The sequence below is a fragment of the Microtus oregoni genome, unplaced genomic scaffold, assembly GCF_018167655.1.
Source record: "Microtus oregoni isolate MIOR12 unplaced genomic scaffold, Mior012 000050F_000, whole genome shotgun sequence".
Classification (NCBI taxonomy): domain Eukaryota; kingdom Metazoa; phylum Chordata; class Mammalia; order Rodentia; family Cricetidae; genus Microtus; species Microtus oregoni.
Window position 1 is genome coordinate 3270774 of NW_024543224.1, and position 22630 is coordinate 3293403.

The window sequence follows — 22630 nt, forward strand, 5'->3', positions numbered from 1 at the left end:
TGGATTGATTAGCCTTTTACAGTCTAGTTTCTTGAGATCTTTATATATTTTGGAGATCAGACCTTTGTCAGTTGCGGGGTTGGTGAAGATCTTCTCCCAGTCAGTGGGTTGCCTTTCTGTCTTAGTGACAGTGTCCTTTGCTTTACAGAAGCTTCTCAGTCTCAGAGGGTCCCATTTATTCAATGAGGCCCTTAATGTCTGTGCTGCTGGGGTTATACGTAGGAAGTGGTCTCCTGTGCCCATGTGTTGTAGAGTACTTCTCACTTTCTCTTCTATCAGGTTCAATGTGTTCGGACTGATATTGATCCATTGCTGGTGGGAATGCAAACTTGTCCAACCACTTTGGAAAGCAGTATGGCGGTTTCTCAGGAAATTTGGGATCAACCTGCCCCAGGACCCAGCAATACCACTCTTGGGAATATACCCAAGACAGGCCTTATCATAAAACAAAAGTATATGCTCTCCTATGTTCATAGCAGTATTGTTTGTAATAGCCAGAACCTGGAAACAACCTAGATGCCCTTCAATGGAAGAATCGATGAGGAAAGTATGGAATATATACATATTACAGTACTACTCAGCAGTAAAAAACAAGGACTTTGTGAATTTTGCATGCAAATGGAAGGAAATAGAAAACACTATCCTGAGTGATGTAAGCCAGACCCAAAAAGAGGAGCATGGGATGTACTCACTCATATTTGATTTCTAGCCATAAACAAAGGACATTGAGCCTTAATTAGTGATCCTAGAGATACTAAATAAGGAGAACCCAAAGAAAAACATATAGGCATCCTCCTGGATATTAACCTTCATCAGGCGATGAAAGGAGACAGAGACAGAGACCCATATTGGAGCACCGGACTAAAATCTCAAGGTCCAAATCAGGAGCAGAAGGAGAGAGAGCACGAGCAAGGAACTCAGGACCACTAGGGGTGCACCCACACACTGAGAACATGGGGGTGTTCTATCGGGAACTCACCAAGGCCAGCTGGCCTGGGTCTGAAAAAGACTGGCATAAAACCGGACTCGCTGAACATAGCGGACGATGAGGACTACTGAGAACCCAAGATCAATGGCAATGGGTTTTTGATCCTACTGCATGTACTGGCTTTGTGGGAGCCTAGGCAGTTTGGATGCTCACTTTACTAGACCTGGATGGAGGTGGGTGGTCCTTGGACTTCCCACAGGTCAGGGAACCCTGATTGCTCTTTGGGCTGATGAGGGAGGGGGAATTGATTGGGGGAGGGGGAGGGAAATGGGAAGCGGTGGTGGGGAAGAGACAGAAATCTTTAATAAAGAAATAAATTTAAAAAAAAAGAAAAAGAAAAAATAGGATCGAAACCTAGTGCCATTGTCTTTGGCTCCTCATCTGCCTTCATTGTCCATCATGTTCAGAAAGTTTGGTTTCATCCCATGCTTATTCAGTCCCAGTCCGCTGGCCTTGGTGAGCCTCCAATAGATCAGCCCCACTGTCACAGTGGGTGGGTGTACCCCTCGTGGTCCTGACTTCCTTGCTCATGTTCTCCCTCCTTCTGCTCCTCACTTGGATCTTAAGAGCTCAGTCCGGTGCTCCTATTTGGGTCTCTATCTCTATCTCGATCTATGGCCAGATGAAGGTTCTAAGATGATATGCAAGTTATTCATCAGTGTGGCTATAGGATAGGGTCATTTCAGGTTCCCTCTCCTCAGTTACCAAAGCCATCCCACTAAAATCAGGAAGACGACAAGGATGTCCACTCTCTCCATACCTCTTTAATATAGTGCTTGAAGTTCTAGCAATAGCAATAAGACAACATAAGGGGATCAAAGGGATTTGAATTGGTAAGGAAGAAGTTAAACTTTCATTATTTGCAGATGATATGATAGTGTACATAAGCGACCCAAAAAACTCCAGCAAAGAACTCCTACAGCTGATAAACACCTTTAGTAGCATGGCAGGATTCAAGATCAATTCAAAAAAATCAGTTGCCCTCCTATACACAAAGGATAAGGAAGCAGAGAGGGAAATCAGAGAAGTATCACCTTTCACGATAGCCACAAATAGCATAAAATATCTTGAGGTAACTCTAACCAAGGAATTGAAGGATCTATTTGACAAGAATTTTAAGTCTTTGAAGAAAGAAATTGAGAAGGATACCAGAAAATGGAAGGATCTCCCTTGCTCTTGGATTGGGAGGATCAACATAGTAAAAATGGCAATTCTACCAAGGGCAATTTATAGATTCAATGCAATCCCCATTAAAATCCCATTGAAATTCTTCACAGATCTTGAGAGGACATTAATCAACTTTATATGGAAAAACAAAAAACCCAGGATAGCCAAAACAATCTTATACAATAAAGGATCTTCTGGAGGCATTACCATCCCTGACTTCAAACTCTATTACAGAGCTTCAGTATTGAAAACAGCTTGGTAGAGTAGAAGACCCGGATTTTAACCCACAAACCTATGAACACCTCATTTTTGATAAAGGAGCTAAAAGTATTCAATGGAAGAAAGAAAGCATCTTCAACAAATGGTGCTGGCAGAACTGGTTGTCAACCTGTAGAAGAATGAAAATAGATCCATATCTATCGCCATGCACAAAACTCAAGTCCAAATGGATTAAAGACCTCAATATCAGGCTGAACACACTGAACCTGATAGAAGAGAAAGTGGGAAGTACTCTACAACATATGGACACAGGAGATCACTTCCTACGTATATCCCCAGCAGCACAGACATTAAGGACAACATTGAATAAATGGCATTTCTTTTTAAGAAAAGTAAACTGCATCTGATTTGTACTTCTCTTCTAAAAGAAAAGAGAAAGAAAGGAAATACACAAGTTACCCTGAGTAATTTAAGACACAATTGTTGACAGAAATGGTAGCATTTTTCACAGATCTTACTTCATTTCCAGTTACATGCTTCTTAACGTAGACAAATGAGTAGTTTTGACTAATGAGGAACAGCTTTCCAGTTATGGAACTCATCACACCGATACAATTTGTTTTGCTGAAATTTATATTGTTTGGTGTTGCTGTAGACCAAGTGAGTGACTTGTGGTTTTAATATGGCCTCCCTTGCACCATTGTTCTCTGGTTGTTCTTGAAGTCCAGAGGTAGAAAAATGAAGAACAAAGTCAGCCTGTTATTTAAGCGCCTTGTGTTAGCCAGGTTCATATAACTGTGACAAAATACCTGAGATAAGCCACTGGAAAAAGCAGACATATTTGAGTTCACAATTTCAGCAGTTTCAGTTCATGTCACTTGAACTTGTCTCATTGGGCCTTTGATGAAACGTGACAGGCCCATGACACAAAGGGTGTGAAAGAATAGAATTATAGACTTCTGACTTCTTGGTAGTGTGAAAGGAGAGAGAGAGAGAGAGAGAGAGAGAGAGAGAGAGAGAGAGAGAGAGAGAGAGAGAGAGAGAGAGAGAGAGAGAGATATGAATGAATGAGGAATGGGGTTCTCAATATGTCCTTCACGAGTATCTCCCAATGTTAAAGTAATGGGGAACACTAGCTCCTCAAACATAATTTCTTTTACTTTAGATTTTTAATTATGTGGTATATGTGTATCTTTCAGTTGTCATGTTCACTTGTGTGTGTACCAGGGCTTGTGGAGTACAGAAGAGTGTCAGATCCCCTGGGGCTGGAGTTATATGTGGCTTTGAGCTACCCAAAGTGGCTGCTAAACCCCTAACATACATTTACTACAGGAGCAATACACACTCTTAACTACTAGACATCTCTGTGCTGCCTCGAGCATTGTTTCTTTATGGTAGAAACATTTAAAAAGAATTTCTTCTAGTTTTATTTTTAAGTATATTACCATTACCTACAGTCAGCCTATATTTTTATACTTTATTTCTTCTATATAAGTAGAATTACTGCCTTTATCTTTTGTAGTTCCCTGTTACCATATATAAGTTGTTGATTTTTACATGTTGGTTATATATCATGTGACTTTGCTGAAGTGTGTGTGTATATGTGTTTGTGTGGGCATGTGTGAATAGACATAGTCATTTGTGTATATGAGTACCATCATTTTCAACTTTTTATGTGAGTGCAAAGGATCCAGACTCAAGGTCTTGTGTTTGCATGGCGGGTGCTTTATAAAGTAAGCTACCTCCTGAATCCTGATATTTTTATCAGTACTAGTACGGTGGGTTTTTTTTTTTTGCATTATGTGTTCAATAATGGTAACTATACCTCTTCGTTACTTTGAATGCCTTCTGTTTATTTTTCTTGTCTAATTTTTTTGGCCTAGCCTTTTGTACTGTGTAGCCTAGACTATATGTGGTGGAAATGGCATTCTTGCCTTTTTTCCAAGATGAGAAAGGCTTTGAGTCTTCCCCACTGCATTTGGTGTTGGGTGACGGCTTTTCATGTATAGCCTTTTTTTTTTTAATGGTGAGATAAATTTCTTCTGCATATAGTTTGTTGAGAATCTTTGCTGTGAATTTTCGCAAAATGCTTTTTATAGGTGGTCATGTAATTTTTATTCATCCTATTAATGGGCAGTCTCACATGAATTGTTTAATATGTTTTGCACTGTCTTTAGAGCCTAGAGATGAATTATTCTTGGTCATGGTGCACGATATTTTTAGGACTGAGTATGTAACTCAGTCATAGAGAGTATGGAGGTAGTCTATTTAAGCATATGTTTTCAAATCTTCCTCTCCCCATGTGGTGAAACCTTGAGTTGACTGTCTGCTTCTGCTGTTGTATGGCAGTGCTGCATGCAGGAAGCCAGCAGCTCCATTTTCCTCCTTTTTTATCTTACCTTATCCAGCTCTGCCAATTCCCTCAGTGTTCCATCTGAAGTGAGACATAATGAAACCCTCAGGTTGTCACACAGACCGGCCAGTTGTTGGAGGCCTGTTCTGCTTCTCACCCTACATTCTGTTTGGTTATTCTCGGCTCCAGTGTCTTCCTTCAGTCATGGAGACTCATGATCAACACAGCAAGTTGCTGGCTTTCTTTCCTTCAGTTTTAAAAGTCCAAACATTTGAGCAGTAAATATCCATGTGCTCCATGTGAGACAAGACAGAAACATACCCTTTATTCAGTATAGCAAAAGGCCAGTGAATTGAAGTCATGTTTCTTGTGCTCTGATGCACTGGGAGAAACATTTCAGTGCTGAACTAGAATGGCTTGGTGAAGGTATTGACAGGTACATTGAAATTACTTTTTACCTATTTAACACAATTGTTTGTGGTTTTTTTGCTCATCTGAATTACTGTAATCTTGTCACTGGATTGTGGTCCTATCAGTAAGGTAGTTTTTGTTGATATATTATTAAATTGTTTTTTTCTAGGCAGGAACTAGGTTTGGGACTTTCTGTGTCACCATTTTGTTAACATCAGCAAAATGTTATTTTAATGGGAACTTTCCTTTACTTAGGTGAGTACTATAAGTTAATGTAGGTTTATGCCTCTTTCCTTGAATGACAAATTTATAAAAGGCCATCTGGAATTCCCCCTCTCCCCATCACTATCACAGTAAAAATTTTAAGAAAAAGTAAGTATGGGGGATTAAGTGGTACCTACGTATCTGACAGGATTCCATGATGACAGTTTGGGACTTAATTTAAAAACCAAATACTCTATTTAGGTATATAGGATGACAGTCTGGAATTCCTAAGACAATATATTATGCTTTACTAATAAATGGGATAGAAAATAAAATCTTAGAAATTAAAATTTGAAATATGTTCAAAGAAATAAGAAGAAAAATTAAAAAAAATAAAGGGGTGAAAACTGGTTTTCAAAACAATGCTTATAAATAATGTGCGATGCTAGTATACATCCCTAGATGTAATACCCAGAAACTCCTCCTGATGCCAGATTAAATATACATCTTGATCTATTTTCTTGATGAAAAAAATACATGTCTAAATCATGGTTACTGTTTTTTTTACTTATCTCTTCCCTGGTAACAACAACCAGTCCAAGAGAATATTAGACTGGTAGGCTTGGAATTCATTCCTTGTTAAATAGCCAAAATGTGGGTGTATTGAACCAAAGAAACAGGAGCAAAACCATCTAACGCACTGAAAACAAAAGAAACATAAGAAAACCATGAACTTTAAGTGGTAAAAACCATTCCAGATCATTACTAATAGAATTCAGACACTACAAAATATGGGAGGATTATACCTTCATAAAATGAAGATGGGGGCTGGAGAGACTGCTCAGAGGTTAAATAAATAAATAAATGTATGCCATCCAAAAAATTGGCACTACATTTCTTTTAAAAAATGAAGAGTAACACAGATTGGATTTACATTACAACTATTTTTAAGTCTTAAACTCACTCATCTATTTAAAAAGAAAGAAAGGAAATAATAATATGTTTTAGCTTCCCATCCTCACATGATATAAAACAATGAAACTAATTCTCTTGTAAAATTCTTGTACAAATTGGTACTTCCATGGGTAAATAATTTCGTAGAACTGAATTAGGAAAGGTTTTTTATTATAATGTTTTCTTAGAAAATAATTATGAGTCATATAGTCTGTAATTGAAAAATTAAAAGCCTAATGCTTTTCATATTTAAAAACTCCAAAATGAAGAGAAAAATACAACTTTAAACTATAGTTTGCACATCTATGGCATGCTTCATCGATAAACAGTACCCTAACCAGTGGATGCTTGACTGAATTCATTCAAAGAAACTGGAATATTGTGAGATTTGTTGACTTGAAGAAAGGATGGATTTGATATGTCCAAAAAGAGGAAGGCAATTAAGCTGAATATGACATCTCTTCAGTATTAGAGCTAAGGATGAGAATTTGAGTCTGATTTAAAATTCAGTCTGAGTTCAACAACATTCTATTCATGAGAAGAAGTTATTTTCTATGGTGATAGCCTTTCCGAAAATACAAAGTAGAAACTGAATTGACTCTGATCTTGAATTCTGACCTGAGTCCCATATGCTTTTGTCTCTCTGAAGTGTTTGAAATAACCCATATTAGCCAGGTGGTAGTGGCGCACGCCTATAGTCCCAGCACTTGGGAGGCAGAGGCAGGCGGATCTCTGTGAGTTCGAGGCCAGGCTGGTCTACAGAGAGAGTGCCAGGACAGGCTTCAAAGCTACTTAGAAACCCTGTCTCGAAAAAGAAAAAGGGAAAGCAAAACAAGAATGAAAGAACCCATATTAACCATTTTGTAGCTTTCCTCATCTTCTTTATATATTGTTTTTGTACCTTGTCTTTTCATTTGTGGTAGATGCTTAATGTATAAAAGATGATTTTATATTTTCAAAGAACAGAGGTGGTATGAGATATGAGGCTTTCTTAGGTAGTATAGGCTTAAGAAAGAACTGTTGCAATAATTTTCCAGTCATGCTTTATGAAAATTAGAATGTTCCACTTGCAGCATTGTCACTGGAGGTCTTTCCGCCACTAGTGGTGACACAGTAACCACACATCTGTGATCATGCTTCAAGAGCATGTGTCTGTTGTACCTTCCTCTCTTCTTCCTTTGCCATAAAGGTGGTTCGGCTGCTCTGGTTTTTATTATTCAATATGTTTAGTTCTTTATATTCTCTTCCCAGCAAATGAACTCACTGCTCTCCTTTTTATATCAATATGTCTGTCATCTATCTATCTATTTCTGAGGATCAAAGTGCATCAAGCAATTCCCCAGAGAAAATTTCTAAGTTGGGTAAATGCTGTAGAGTAGGATTGGGTTACTAACCTGAGATGTCAAATGATACTGTCTACAGAATAGAAAAGCAGATATTCTTCTTAAAAGTGGGGAAGACACTTGTCACCAATGCATAGGACAGTGTACATCAGAGATGTGTCTAAGAGGGGTCAAGATGAAGGTGATCCAAAGTAGTGAAGCATTCTCAGAATGTTTCTTATGATGCTGGAACTCTCAGATCAGTTTAGCTATGTCTTTTCTTCTTTATGTACCTTGTTATTACTTCTACATTGGCTATATTTCTGAGTGGACTGCCATGCTAAAAATTAAATGAAGCATTTTAATTGTTAGGCTCCGAAAATAGCATGCCAAAGATACCTAAGGTCTCGATTGTGGGACAATAATGAATAATCTCTAGGTGTTGACTTTTCTTTTGTTATTATAAGGATAAGATACTTTAACCAGAAACATGAGTATGTCCTTTACTGCCTCTCCTATGTTGTCATGTGATTAACACAGCAAATATTCTTACAAAATTTCTTTTTCTGGACACGGTACTTTTTAAGAGGGCAACTCTAGGTGATCTGAAGTACCTCACGTTAGTTAGCTTTACAGCTCTGCGATCAAATATGTGAGAAAAATAATGTAAGGGGGGAGATTTCAAAGTTCCAAAGTTTTCATTCCATAGTCCTTGGCTACTGTGAGAAGGTTGAACACCATGGTGGTAGGAATATATAGCAAAAGCTGCTCATCTCATGGCGAACAGAAAGCACAGAGACAGAGAGGAGCCAAGACAAAACGCAGTCCTCAGACTCTCCACCTCCAACCCATTGTGATCTAATTCTTCAAGCTATTTTCTACCTCTCAAAGTTTCCAGAATCTCCAAAAATAGTGTCACCAATAAGTGACAGTGATTTCCATACATGAACTTGTTTAGAAGACACCTCATATATGAACTGTAATGCCATAAGGGAACTGTTTGTTAGGTTCACAATTCAGAGGGTTCCAGTGAATACTCATTTTATTATCTGTTGTTACTGTGTTGTATAAAAATGCTTAATAAAGGCTGATGGTATAGCCCAGTGGTTGGGTACTTTCTCATCATTCATATAATCCTGGGTTGGAATCTCAGTCACTGCAAAAAGAAGTGCAGGCTAAGATACAAGATTTTCTATGTAGTGTGTGTTGATTTGTTGTTAACTCTAGGTCCTGCAACATGACTCAATGAGTGAAGATACAGTCAAGCTTAATAACCTGAACATGACTCCTTGGATCCGCAGAGTGGAAGAAAAGAACTGACACCTGCAAGTTGTCCTGTGACCTCTACAATGCACTATGACCCATACACTCCCATGGTCACACAATTAATTAATTAATCAATTAATTGGATTTGAATCTCTGGGTACTTGCCACACATAGATTCCCACAGCTATTATAGAAAAAAAAAAAGCACTATGATTTTCAAGTTGGTCTCCTGAAGCCCTTTGTTTTTTCTATCTGAGTACCTATGATATCTAATCCTTTCCTATATCTTTCAAAACTGCTGTGGTCTTTGCTCAGCCTCAAGAATATTTCTTTGAAATTCTTAAGGAAGGAGAAACTTTGTTCATAAAGATACATAAATGCCTAGTTATAAGTGCCATTTTGCCAGACACTTTCTTTTTTACTTTTAAAATTTCTTATTTTAAATTTACTTTTTTAATTTAAAATCAGTCTTTTTCATTTTGCATAGCAATCACAGTTCCCTCTCCCTCCCTTCCTCCCTCATCCTACCCCTCATTCACTCCTCAGAGAGGATAAGGCCTCCCATGGGGAGTCAGCATAGTCTGTCACATCACTTTGAGGCAGAGCCAAGGCCCTTGCCACTGTATCTAGGCTGAGCAAGGTATCCTTCCATGGGGGAATGGGCTCCAAAAAACCAGTTCATGCACCAGGGATAAATACTGATCCCATTGTCAGTGGCCTTACAAACTGCTTAAGGCAAACAACTGTCACTCACATTCATAGGGCCTAGTTTGGTCCTATGCAGGTTCCCCAGCTGTCAGTCCAGAGTCAGTGAGCTCCCACTAGCTCAGGTCAGCTGTTTCTGTGGGTATCCCCATCATGGTCTTGACCCCTTTGCTCATAATTGACTGGACTCTAGGAGTTCGACCCAATGCTCAGCTGTGGATCTCTGCATTTGCTTCCCTCAGTTACTGGGTGAAGGTCCTATGATTTCCCAGATACTTTATAAGGAGAATTTCTGAAGGAGGCCAGTTTAGTGTCTAGAGCTAATCTAGACTTTTCCATCATGTTCTGAGGGAAGGAATTCCAATCTCTAGCCTTGTTTGTTCTTATCTCACTTGATAAGGAAGACTGATTTTTTTTCAAAGTCTGTATATCCTAAAAGGGAACCTAAATAAGAAAAGGTTCTTCTCTCACACAGTACTCCTCTGTACATTATTTCTGTTAAAAAAAAAAAAAGATAGAACAGCTGTTCTACATAGTCTAGACTAGGATACTCTCTGATTCCACAACAGTCGTTCAAGGACATTGTTTTTTGTTTGTTTTGTTTTGTAGGGGTGCAGAGAAGTGATGCACTCTGCAATGCTTTATATACTTACTTAGATGACCTCTATTGGGCATATGTTGATATGGTTCTTTTTTAGTGCATTGTCATTTTGCATGTAGGTAAACTCTGGGACTGTTGAACTTATGTTCTTAATTCTTCCTTTCCCACTTTCACAAAAATGTGTCAGGTGTCAACTTTGCTGGGTCGTGAATTCACTTGCATGTTCCTTGCTTTTCTTTATTCTCTTCTTATTATTACAACTTTATATTTTTTATCCTTTAATAAAGAAAATGGCATGTGCAAAGAGTGACTACCAGCTGTTATTGAGAGCAGTTTAGCAGTTAATCTCTCTGTCATCCCTCCCCAAATTCCACCATCAGAGATAGAACTCTTCCATGTATAGTCCTCAGTGACAGAATTCTTGCCAATTGGCGTCCTCTGTTTATAGGACTTGCCACATTGTCAGGGCATGGTACAGAAATATAAATTCTTCTTTGAGGGCATGGATTTTCTAAAAACAGACAAAAGTCTGAAAATTACATTATTGGGAAGTCTAGAAGAAATAGGAGATAAATGCCCTTAACCAACCTTTTATCAAAAACCCTATGTAGTTCAAGACTAGAGCTCAGAGAAAGAGTGCTTGCCTATCAAAGGCATGTCCTTTGGTTCAATCTCTAGTACAAGCAGAATTATATAGATTCCAAGTTGTACAGTTTTTAAGGACAGAAGATGTGGAATATTTGTAAAATACATTAGTTTTGTGGTTCTCATTAACTAATTCTAGAAGTTTAACAAACATTAATGATATTTTTATATAATATACAGAGTAAAAAAGAGTTTGTCTTCTGCATATAGACATATATGAAAATGATAAATATGGCTTTTTAAAAATCATACACTAAAATGTCATTGTACATTAGAAGTTTGTTATTTATTTCCAAGAATCAAACTTGGTACATAAAACTGAGTCCTATTCATGTATATATCGTTGCTTACATTTGGGTATGGAGGCAATAAGAATATTTTCTGTCTTTAGTAATTATAGGATACTAAAATAGTTATTTCCTTTGACTTGTAATTATTTTGAAATCAGAGCTTTTCCTTGTTTTCTTATTTTAATTATGACTCTCAAATATTTCAGTTTTGTCTTGAAATGAATGAATTCATGAAGTTGCTTTCTCTGTAGCATGAGGGGCTAACAGCTAGAATAAAAATAATCAACCTAATATTTCATGTTGCTGGAAAATAATTATGAGAATATTACACAGAGGAAGCCATGCTTAAAATAAAGGCTTCATATTGCATTTAAAACTCAAGTGGGACTTTCAAGTATTCTGTTTAGTAGAATGATATATTGATGAACCCTTGGAGAACTAATTATGTTGTTTCACATGAATTACAAATGCATCATTTAGCTGCAGTCTACTCTTACATGTGTCCTTTACAATTAATCATCATTAAGTGTTCGAAATATAAAATCTAAGATGCAGAGAATGCGTACTCTAAATAAAGTGACCGAGACAAATACCAGTATTTTAATTGGAGGTCTATAATGGGTCTGGAGATTTTTTCTTTGCTCTTTACAAGATCGGCCTATGACTCTGAGAACTGCTTTTAATGGAGTCCGTTCACTAAAATCTTATTGTTAGGGACAAATATAAGTCATGGCAGTAATTTTTATTCCTCTGGAATTTGAGGGGTAGAAATCTGCTATTAGATTTTTTTATTATTTCTATAACTTTCCCCTTATGTTTCCAAAAAGCTGTGATTTTTTTAAGCCTTTGACTCCAAAGTCACAATTTGCTATAGGAACGAAATTGTAGCCACATTCTTACATAAAATTTTAGAGTAAGTTCTTATGAATTGTTTAGGAAGTGAACAGTAGTTCCCTTATGAGTCAGTCTTGTCTCATACTGACTTATTGTCCCCACCAGTTTGTCCAATTTCACAGAAAAATATCATAGTCAATACACTAGATTTTGTTGGTAACTAAGTAGGCAAAACCCATTGATACTGAGTAGTTCATGTGATAGATGTAAGAAGTTCTGAGAACTGCAGTAATTACTGAAGATCCTGAGGTAAATCAGAACTTGTCTCTCTCCTTGAAAATTTAGGTTGTGAATAGAAACATTCTCAACACCTAAGAGTAGAGGAACAACAGCAAATGTTATAGACTAATAGGATCAACTTATGACCCAAGGTCTACAGTAAAGTGTGTGTGTACTTAAATTGGCATACATGATTGTTATCCTATATAATGTCTGACAAATCATGGTTGAGGAATATTAGAGACAAATGACTACTACATGTCTTCAGATCCAATTCCTTCATTTTCTGTAAGAAAACCAGGCTCAAGGGAGGGTTAAGTCATTTACTGGAAAACATAGGCAGGCTAATGATATTGGGACTAGAACTCAGATTTCTTAGATTCTAGGCTGTGTTTCAGGTAGTGATAAACATGAACATGTTTAAACTGTCTTTTTATTATCTACTTTACTATAATGATGAAAGCAGTGATTCACAAAGCTAACTAACAGAAAAAAAACTCTCAATATTAAAAAAAAATGCCATAGATAAAGTGCTTGTGGGATCCATAAAGAAATTGAAGTACAGTGCCCACTACTCAGCCTCATCTACATCAGATCCTAAAAATGAGTCCGTCCTCGTAGCTATGAGAGACCTTGTAATAGTTAATAAATAATATGTAGCCCCTGCATGCACAATATATAATGCTTAGTCAATAGGAAGAGCTGTGGTGAGGGTTCCTAGAAAGAAGCTGTGTCTACAGAGACTGACTGACTAATTTGAACTTTAGCACTGTGGAAAGATTGAAATTCTGGAGGTCTCAGGACTAGTCATCTTACCTTAGAATAGCTTTAGCCCTTGAAACAACCAATCCTTGCCCACCTCTGTGTTGGAAATAGCATCTTCTATCTAATAGAGAAATTCTTTTGGAATATATTAACTTAACAAAGCATTCCTGATGTTTTTACTGACTCAAAGCTAAGAATATCATCACATACCATCTTGAGCCTATAAAATGTGTCCCCTGTCTGTGTGTATCTGCCTCTCTGATATACCCACTAATGTATTTTAAACTTGCCTTGATTTAGTACTTTCTGTTTCTATATTGGAACATGGACTTTCGGTTGACCTAAGTATGCTCTATAGCCCTGATCACTCCAAATGTCCCTAGAATAAACTCGTATTCCCTTAAAAAGAAGAAGTTGTTGCTGCTGCTTTTGTTGTTATTGGTGTGGTTGAAGGACAGATTGAAAAAAAAAACAGGTAAATGGTGGTATAGAAAAAATACAGATGAGAAAGAAGATAGAGGAAACCTAAGAAAATAATGAGAAAACTCCTAAAAAAAGAAAGAGTTTAAAAAATGATCCAAAAATAAGACTGGAAAGATTGTTTAGTGATTGAGTGCATTTGCTGCTCTTCAGAGGACTCAGATTGGGTTCCCAAAATCTACATCATGGCTAACAGTCATCTGTAACTCCACTTCTAGGTGATCTCTTTCATGGCCTCTTTATGTACCAGGCATACACATGGTATAATTACATACATGCAGCAAGACATGTATGCACATAAAATAAAATAAAAACTTTTTAAATTAACAAAATACAGTTTTAAGGAAAATAAAGTTAAATGTAGTAAGTCTAGTTGTATGGAGTAAATCTGATTCAAAATGTTTCTTAGCAAAATAAATAAGACACCTCTGTGAGGTAGCTTTACCTTACATGGAGAAGCTACCCGTTATCCAGCGTATTTCTATAGTTGCAGCAGAATGGTGGCTGACATAGCTAACAATGACCTTAAGACAGTGTGATGCTCAGAAGTATCTCTTGAACCAGCACAAGATAACTGTCTTATATTCTAGCTAATTTTACTGTGCATTTTATGTCTAGATTCTTGGAAAATGAATATATTTACAATAATCCCAGTAATTATCTTTGAATACACCTTAGACCACATAGTAGATGGTTTGCTGAAATGAGAAAGATCTTTCATTGTTGGCCAACTTCTCTTTCTAGATGTTTCATCTTTTAGATATTTTTTTAGAATGATCAGCCTTGACTCCATTTTGAATAAAATGTATAAAGTATAGCATGTTGTAATACTGGAGTATCCTACCTGATTGTTGGCTACTTCAAGCCAATAATGCTTGTAAAAATATGTGTTATGTAAATAGGCTGTTTTAACTTTTGTTCCCTTATAGGTCCATATATTTATTTATTTATTGGTAGAGTAGCAAAGGAAGTTTATAGTGTCATCACTCTCAAATGGCCTTTTAATAAAAGTCAGCTGTCAAGGAGGCATCCTAGATCTGTTTTCTTGCATGCACACAAATCTCTGTAATAAGTAAGTCATTGCCCTACTGCAGCTGCCTTTGGGAGGCAGCTCCTATGCCTACTGTTTCTTTCACATGTACAGTGACAGCAGTCAACCTAATTGACTATTTCTTGGTCAATTTCTGTGTTAGAAGTGATGCCAGGTGAAATAGAAAAGAAAAATCTAAATTCCATGTGTGCTTGTTTTCCCCACCCCCAGCTCCCAAAAAAACTAAGTAATAGAAAAAATGCACCAATTTGAATTTTGGGGGACTATCATGTTACTAGAGGACATATTGAAAGTATTCTTTCTTACAATTGAAATTCTTTCTTACAATTGAAATTCAATTCTTAGCTAGTTGTAAAAGAATGAATGACAATAGAAATGTTGATGTAATAGAAAATGTATTACATGAAAAGGCAATATGGCTTGTAATAAACACAGGTCAGAACTGTGGCTCAAAATTAGTCTAATATAAGAACATGCTTTTCATAAAATCTTTCTTAATTGGAAATCGAATATAGAGTACAAAGTGGTCATGCTTATAATAAATTCAGACATCTGTGAACAAGGATGTGGGTTTTTGGGGGGTTTTTATTTTTTTATTTTTCTTTTTTTTAATTTATTTATTTATTAAAGATTTCTGCCTCCTCCCCGCCACCGCCTCCCATTTCCCTCCCCCTCCCCCGATCAAGTCCCCCTCCCTCATCAGCTCGAAGAGCAATCAGGGTTCCCTGACCTGTGGGAAGTCCAAGGACCACCCACCTCCATCCAGGTCTAGTAAGGTGAGCATCCAAACTGCCTAGGCTCCCCCAAAGCCAGTACGTGCAGTAGGATCAAAAAACCATTGCCATTGTTCTTGAGTTCTCAGTATTCCTCATTGTCCTCTATGTTCAGCAAGTCCGGTTTTATCTCATGCTTTTTCAGACCCAGGCCAGCTGGCCTTGGTGAGTTCCCGATAGAACATCCCCATTGTCTCAGTGTGTGGGTGCACCCCTCGTGGTCCTGAGTTCCTTGCTCGTGCTCTCTCTCCTTCTGCTCCTGATTTGGACCTTGAGATTTCAGTCCGGTGCTAAAATGTGGGTCTCTGTCTCTGTCTCCTTTCATCGCCTGATGAAGGTTAATATTCAGGAGGATGCCTAATTGTTTGTCTTTGGATTCACCTTCTTGTTTAGCTTCTCTCGGATCACGAATTATAGGCTCAATGTCCTTTATTTATGGCTAGAAACCAAACATGAGTGAGTACATCCCATGTTCCTCTTTTTGGGTCTGGCTTACCTCACTCAGGATAGTGTTTTCTATTTCCATCCATTTGTATGCAAAATTCAAGAAGTCCTTGTTTTTTACTGCTGAAAGGTCTTACAATTTTATTTTAAAACCAAAGAATTCTTGAATCGTACGTTGGAAAACAGGACTCTTCTGTGACTGCTGCTGCCCTGCTTTTCTGTGTCATGTATGCTTTAGAATAGTTATCATTATGGGGTATGACACCAGTCATGTTAGGCCACGCCGCTGAAAGTAGTTACTGTCCCTGGGAGAAGGAAGCAAGAAGAGGGCAACCATCATTACCAAAGATGGCGAGTGGAAATCCAACACTCAGAGCCCGCAGTAGCAAAGACAGCTGGCTGTTTGAGTGGGCTTGCAAGAGTCCTCAATTGTTCATATTATCTTCAGATCATATTATCTTCAGATTGAAGGAAAACAAAAATTGAAAAATTTCTTTCATAGAATGAAATGCAATAAGTCTTTCTCTGCTCCACCAGCTCCCAAACAATGATACAGAAACTTATAAATTATGAAAGCTTGGCCTTAGCTTAGGTTTGTTTCTAACTATGAATCTACATGCTATCACGTGGCTCATGACTTTTTCATCTCCTCCTGCATGTCCTGTTTCCTCTGCATCTAGCTTGTGACTCTCCCTTTTCTTCTTCACAGAGCTCTCTCTGTCCAGAAGTCCCACCTGTACCTTGGAGGTTTTTTGGTTTTTTTGTTTTGTTTTGTTTTTTTCTGGAGGGCAGTAGTTTTCGAGATAGGGTTTCTCTGTGTAACAACCCTAGCTATCCTGGAGCTCTGTAAACCAGGCTGACTTTGAACTCACAGAGATCTTCCTGCTTCTGCCTCCCAAGTGCTGGTGATGGTGGCACACACCTTTAATCCCTATACCTCTTGCCTAGCTATTGGCCCTTTAGCTTTTTATTAAACCAGTTACAGTGATGTATCTTTACATGATGTAATCAAGTATCTCACAACAGAAATGAACATCATGGAGTATTTAGTCATAGAGGCAATAGCCTCATTGTGTTCTTAAATCCACTTCAATGTCCTAGAAAGAATGAACATCCTGCCGTAGCAATCACTGAAGTATCCTGCAGCAAATGAGGTCAAGTGCTTTGCTTCACACATCAGTCTGAGCACATTCAAAGTTATCCAGAAAATTAAAGTTGTTTCTTTAAAAATCTCTTCTGAATTTGTTGTAATCTAAATGGGTGGCAGTATAAAACCAACTCCACACCTGATATTGAAAAATGTCAATTTGCATAAAAATACCAAGGTTAAGTTTCACTCTGATTTGACTCTGTCCTTCCTGTTGATGAGACATTCAATAAATTGCTGAGTCTATGTGGTTCTTTGTCTTTCCCAGCTCTTTCGTTGTTGTTGTTGTTGTCAATAGCATCACTTTGATTTTAATTAACCAGCCTTCAAAGATTTGTCACAGTTGTAGTACTTTACTTACCTCTTTCCAGTGATAGTGACATTTGTATGTTACCAAAATGAATTCATTATCATCTTAATTTTCACCACAATGTTTCAGAATTTCCAGTGGCTTTTTAGATGCTGAGTTAAAAGGAATTAAAACTGTTCTTCAGCATGTGCTATAATTCTTTCATGGTTTATGGTTTCTCAGAGGTACAGAAGACTACATATTCCATCCATGAGTTCCAAAATTACCTGATCCCCACTAAAGTTCTGTGTAAATGTCATGTACTTTATGGGCACTTACTTTCCTCCTTTAGGTTTTAACCCTATTATTCATTCTTTATAGTGTTCTTCACTTGTCTCCCTTCCTCATGCTTCAGTTCTTAGAACATATCAACGACACTGTCTTTTGTATTTTCATATCCCTTTGCATTGCAGAGATGTAGATCACTTTGTTGAATACTCTTATTCATCTTAACACACATTCAGTGTGCTCATATTTGTGCTAGACCATGACGTATATCAGGAGTTAGTGAACTATATAGCCACTGAGCCTTGTGCACTCAAGCTAGACCTAGGAATGGTCTTTGTAACAATAAGGAATATATTTAAAAAAGAACAAGTGCTTAAGCAATAATATTCAACAGATACCATTGTGGCTCACTTGCATAAAATATTTGCTGTCTTATGATTTTTGGTTTTATATTTTTATTTTTTTTAGTAAAGGGTTCCTGACCCTTTTTGTAATGTTAGGAAACATTCTGTTTATTTGTATGGTCATTTTCAGAATAAGTAAATAAATAAATAAATATTCATATCTTAATTATTTCCACATGATCTTAATATTAAGACATTCTCAACAAATCTTTCAGATTAAGTAATTAAGCATTGGGGGAATTCTTCAATATAACACGATATTGCCATAATTTTGTATAAAATTTTTAACAATAGTGTAAAAATCTTTTTCTTTTACTTTTTGAGATTATGATTAAATTATATTTTCCCTCCTTTCTTCCCTGAAAACCCTTGTATATAACCCTCCTTGCTCTCTCTCAGATTCATGGCCTCTTTTGCATTAATTGCTGTTACATACTTGTATTAATGAAACTTTATACTTAAACTCTTGACTTAAATATCTTTTTGGAGACAAACTTAACGCTACTTACCCATCCCCTGATATTTAATAATACAACTCATCTTAAAGCAACTTTTATTTGTGATAAGGTCCTGTTTGTTTAGCTTCCTTATGAATAGTAATTGTAATACTTTTAATTCCGTTCCTTTTTCAAAATAATACTCATTTCATAAGAGATCACTTTAGGAACTGAGCGATGGCTCAGTGGTTAAGAGCATGGGCTATTCCTCCAGAGGACCTAAGTTAAAGTCCCAGCAGCCACATGGTGGCTCACAATTGTCTGTAAGTCCAAGATCTGACACCTTCACACAGAAATATATGAAGGCAAAACAGCAATGCAAATAAAATATTTTTTTTAAAAAAAAAGAGATTATTTTGTGTGTGAAGTAGTTGAAGGAACGAATGAGTATGTCCACCCTCTACTTCTCCAAGTTTATGGCCTCGGGGAGCTTAATTACAGATGATCCTCTAACTTTGCTTTCAAAGAGAATCTTTTGCATTAAACTCAGAACTGGGTAACATTATGGCAGCTTTCCATGAACTAAACAGTACATACACTTAATTCATGAAGCACATGACCCTTTAAAATTGGTGGTTTGACACTAAGGAGTGGTGGAAGAAGGGGAAAGAGAGGACAGTCTTTATGGAATCCAGAAATGAAGTATGGGGTCTTAAATGAGCTGGAGGTCATGGTGATAAAGAGGACTGTGATCTGCACCGCAGTGCTCCCACCCATCAGTGTTCTACTCTGACACTCTCTAGAAACTTGCCTACTCACCACCAAATGAGTTTCTTTCTAGCTTTTCAGCATTCAAAAGTAGAAGCAGTTTAGTTATGTGGTCCAAAAAGAATTATATTATGACTCTTTAACAGCATCAAGATAGGCTTTGGGGGCTTCTAAATAATTTGTTTCTTTTATCTCTAGAACAAATGTTTATAAAATGACAATAGGATGTAGCTTGCTTCTGTGTGAGCACAGTGAATGGGCAAACTCAGCACATTCAAAAGCTCCTCAGTGGTTCTGTGCTACCGTGAAGTACCAAGGCCCTTCCTTTTAAATTGAAATCCTTCTGCTTCCTTTGACTGTCCAATACACTTCGTGTCTTAGGTAATGCACTGGTGTTAAGCTAACTACTGCTTATTCCTCATTCCATGTGTAGATTTAGAGTTGACAAAATGAAGCTTTAAAATGCAAGTAGCAGAGTCTATAAACGAAAGACTCTGAAACGTACTACTACTGTATGCACAGATTTCCTCTGTTTCTTGACCTTTGCCAAAACTAATGAGATTGCTTATCCAGTAAAAAGAACAGATAGAAATTTTAGTAGACCTGCCTAAATTTCATTGTCAGGAATTCTGTGAAACAGTCATGCCGGCAACAACCCCATGTGTTCTGTCTCTTGAATTGCACTCCCCATTCCTACAACCATCCTCTCCTATCTGTGATTAATACATGCGAAATCATTAGATTAGAAAGCCATAGCATCTAAAACCATGGCTTAGTTTTGTGAACTCAGGTAGATTGCTCATACTTATCAAAGTTTATAATTTAAAGAGCTTTCCTTTGGAGGAGGTGACAAGGCTAGATAGTGATGAAAAAGCAATATATATTTTTAATCTAACTTTACCACAGTCCTTGTATTTGAACAAAGCACTCTTTCATCATACCAGTGTGAATGTATTCCTCCTGTAGCTTAGAGGAAAAGAAGTTCTTTTCTCCATGATGGCCTCATAGCTTGGATGCTTTACGAAAAGGTAAATAAATAAAAAGAAAAGTATACCAATTTATTTACTATTTCTCTTTTACTTGATATAGTAGACTATATATATATATATATATATATATATATATATATATATATATATATATATGCCTGTGTTGGATAAGAACTTCATTATAAAAATATATGGTTGGTCAAAAGTAGTATCCTAATAATAATAAGTAGGACTACTGGGCAGGGCCTATTCATGCAGATTATTTTCATTGACCGAGGTTCTTTGGAGATAAGGATGTTTTTTCTTACTAAGCTGTCCAGGTTGATACTGAACTCGCCTTGTCGTCATGGCAGGCCTCCAGTTTGCAGTCCTCCAATGTGAGTCTCCAAAGTAGCAAGGATTACACTGTGTCTTTTGGCACAGCACAGCATCTTTTATTTTGATTTTTTTTCCAACATGATTCCTACCAGGATACTCATTCAAACATATCTTGCCTTGGTAATTCACAGTAACACAGAATCATTGCCGAGCTTTTACATGTGCTAAGTTTGCCCATTCCCTTTGCTCAGAGAGAAGAAAGTTGCATCCTGTTGAATTTTACTAACATTTGTTCTAGAGCTTGAAGAAGCAAATTATTTAGAAACCTCAGAAGCCTATCATGATGCTGCTTTTCTTTTTAAAATAAAATTTTCAAGACATAATAAAGACAAACAATTCAGAGCATGTCTCTTGCGGCGGGGTGATGGTGTGTGAATTATTCATCTTTCGCCTGTAAGCCTAAAAGTCACTGATGAGGCCCAAAGCAGGAGGGAGGTTGAAGGCAATTAAAAAAAAAAAAAAACTGATGGTTGTTTCTGCCAGCTTTAAAGACAAACTGAATACAAGGAAATTAGGACGAGAAGCAGCAGCACTTTATTTTTTTAATAAAATTATTATTAAAATGTATTGCTAATAAAACCTTAAGCTTATTGATTTCATCTGAGAAGCTTAACACACTGAGCAGCTAGGACTTCACATAGGCATATTCCTGGAATTTCTCAGAAACCAATATGCTTTATGATTTTTAGAAATCTATTTACAAACATCATCTCTGCATTCCTCCAGCCCTATTTTTATTAAAGGAAGCCCTGCAGGAAAAAAAATGTAATTTTTCTGAGTTTGGACATATGGCTGGTGTCAGAACTACAAAATCACGTTATATAGAGCCAAATGCTGAGTTAAACCTCCCAAGGCTGATGCACATCAGACTCTAGAATAGGTGTCTCTTACGCAGTAAACAAGATGTTAGCTCTAGTAGTGGAACTCTGGAAATAAAACTACTCACCTAGAAATTCAAGTGGTACTGAAAATGAATGGCATATGTGTGAGGCAATACGTGCTGGCCCTGGAATGAAATGCTATATGGCAAATCATGTAAGCGAGAACCTTGTGACTTGTGCACCATCAAGTTTGTCTTAAACTATAAGAGAATACAAGTCCTGCTCACCATCATGGAGCCTCGCATAGATTCTAGTACCAAGTAAGTCATAATACCATATTTCTTTCTATAGAAATCTTTCATTTTTAATAAGAACTTCAATCATAGGCAGAATGACATAAACTCTTGCTTTTGTATATGCATTTCCTGTACAGTTTTGAGGCAGGATAGCTCTCTGTAGCTTAGAAGTGGCTCTGGCTCTTCATCTTCCAGCCTCCTGGGTGTCAATATCACAGACCTGCCATCATTTCAAGAGCCATGTGGCTTTCTCACACAGATCCAAACTCACTCACTTCATTTATATGTAGTGCTAAAATGGAATTGCTATAGGAAGAACATACGGAAAAATGAAAATAGGACAGAATCCTGAGAAGCGTTTGACATTTTATTAATCCCTACTGGAAAACATAAAACATGTTGTAGAGTTCTCCTTTTAAAAGTCCTTTCCATTGTTTTCAAATCTATATACAATATTTTCTTCCCAGTGATTTCCATTTAGTCTGGGTAGTTTTGCAAGCCATGGACTTCTATGGATTAGAACACAGGTGAATGCAACTTCCGTCTAAATAAGCGGGGAAACTCTCCATTGAGAAAATATAAGATCATACAAGAAACAGTTTGCTACTGTCCTCCGGGGCCCTTTCTGCCCTGCCAATTCTTAAACTTTTTTCTCTCTAGTTGAGGAAAATAACTGTATGAGTTCCAGAAGGAGGACTAATAATAATTTGAGAACTCTTAGAGAGTGTTTGCTCTGTACATCAGGGTGCCTGATGCTGCCTCAATGTCTAATCTTCCTGAATAGTGACTCAGACCTCCAAGTTAATTTTTTACTTTAAACGGTCTTTCCAAATCTACACAAATAATTTCTGGATTATTTGCTATTTTATATTAGCCATGAGACTTTCCTCTCCATTAGCTTGGATAATTGAGAGCTGGCTATCTAAATCCTGATACCTATAAAAAGAACTAAACATTGTAAATTACAATTTTGGATGCTGCAACTTCAGGTGCTAAAGCTAGGCCAGGCTACTTCATTGTTGCTTTCAGCTATATACATATGTGCCTTGCTTAAACCCAGTA

General features: G+C 37.1%; 1 protein-coding gene across 3 annotated transcripts in view; it reads left to right on the forward strand.

Moving 5' to 3' along the window:
- The window catches only part of Diaph2 (diaphanous related formin 2), a 745764-nt gene that overhangs the window by 648508 nt on the left and 74626 nt on the right, over window positions 1–22630 (forward strand). The window contains exon 28 of one of the 3 annotated variants that reach the window (XM_041636642.1): window positions 8846–9076. The exons of the other annotated variants lie outside the window; for them this stretch is intronic. Within the exon in view, the coding sequence (XP_041492576.1) occupies window positions 8846–8859 (14 nt within the window). The 3' untranslated portion in view covers window positions 8860–9076. Of the gene's footprint in view, window positions 1–8845; window positions 9077–22630 lie in introns of those variants that run through there. 3 annotated transcript variants of the gene reach the window in all.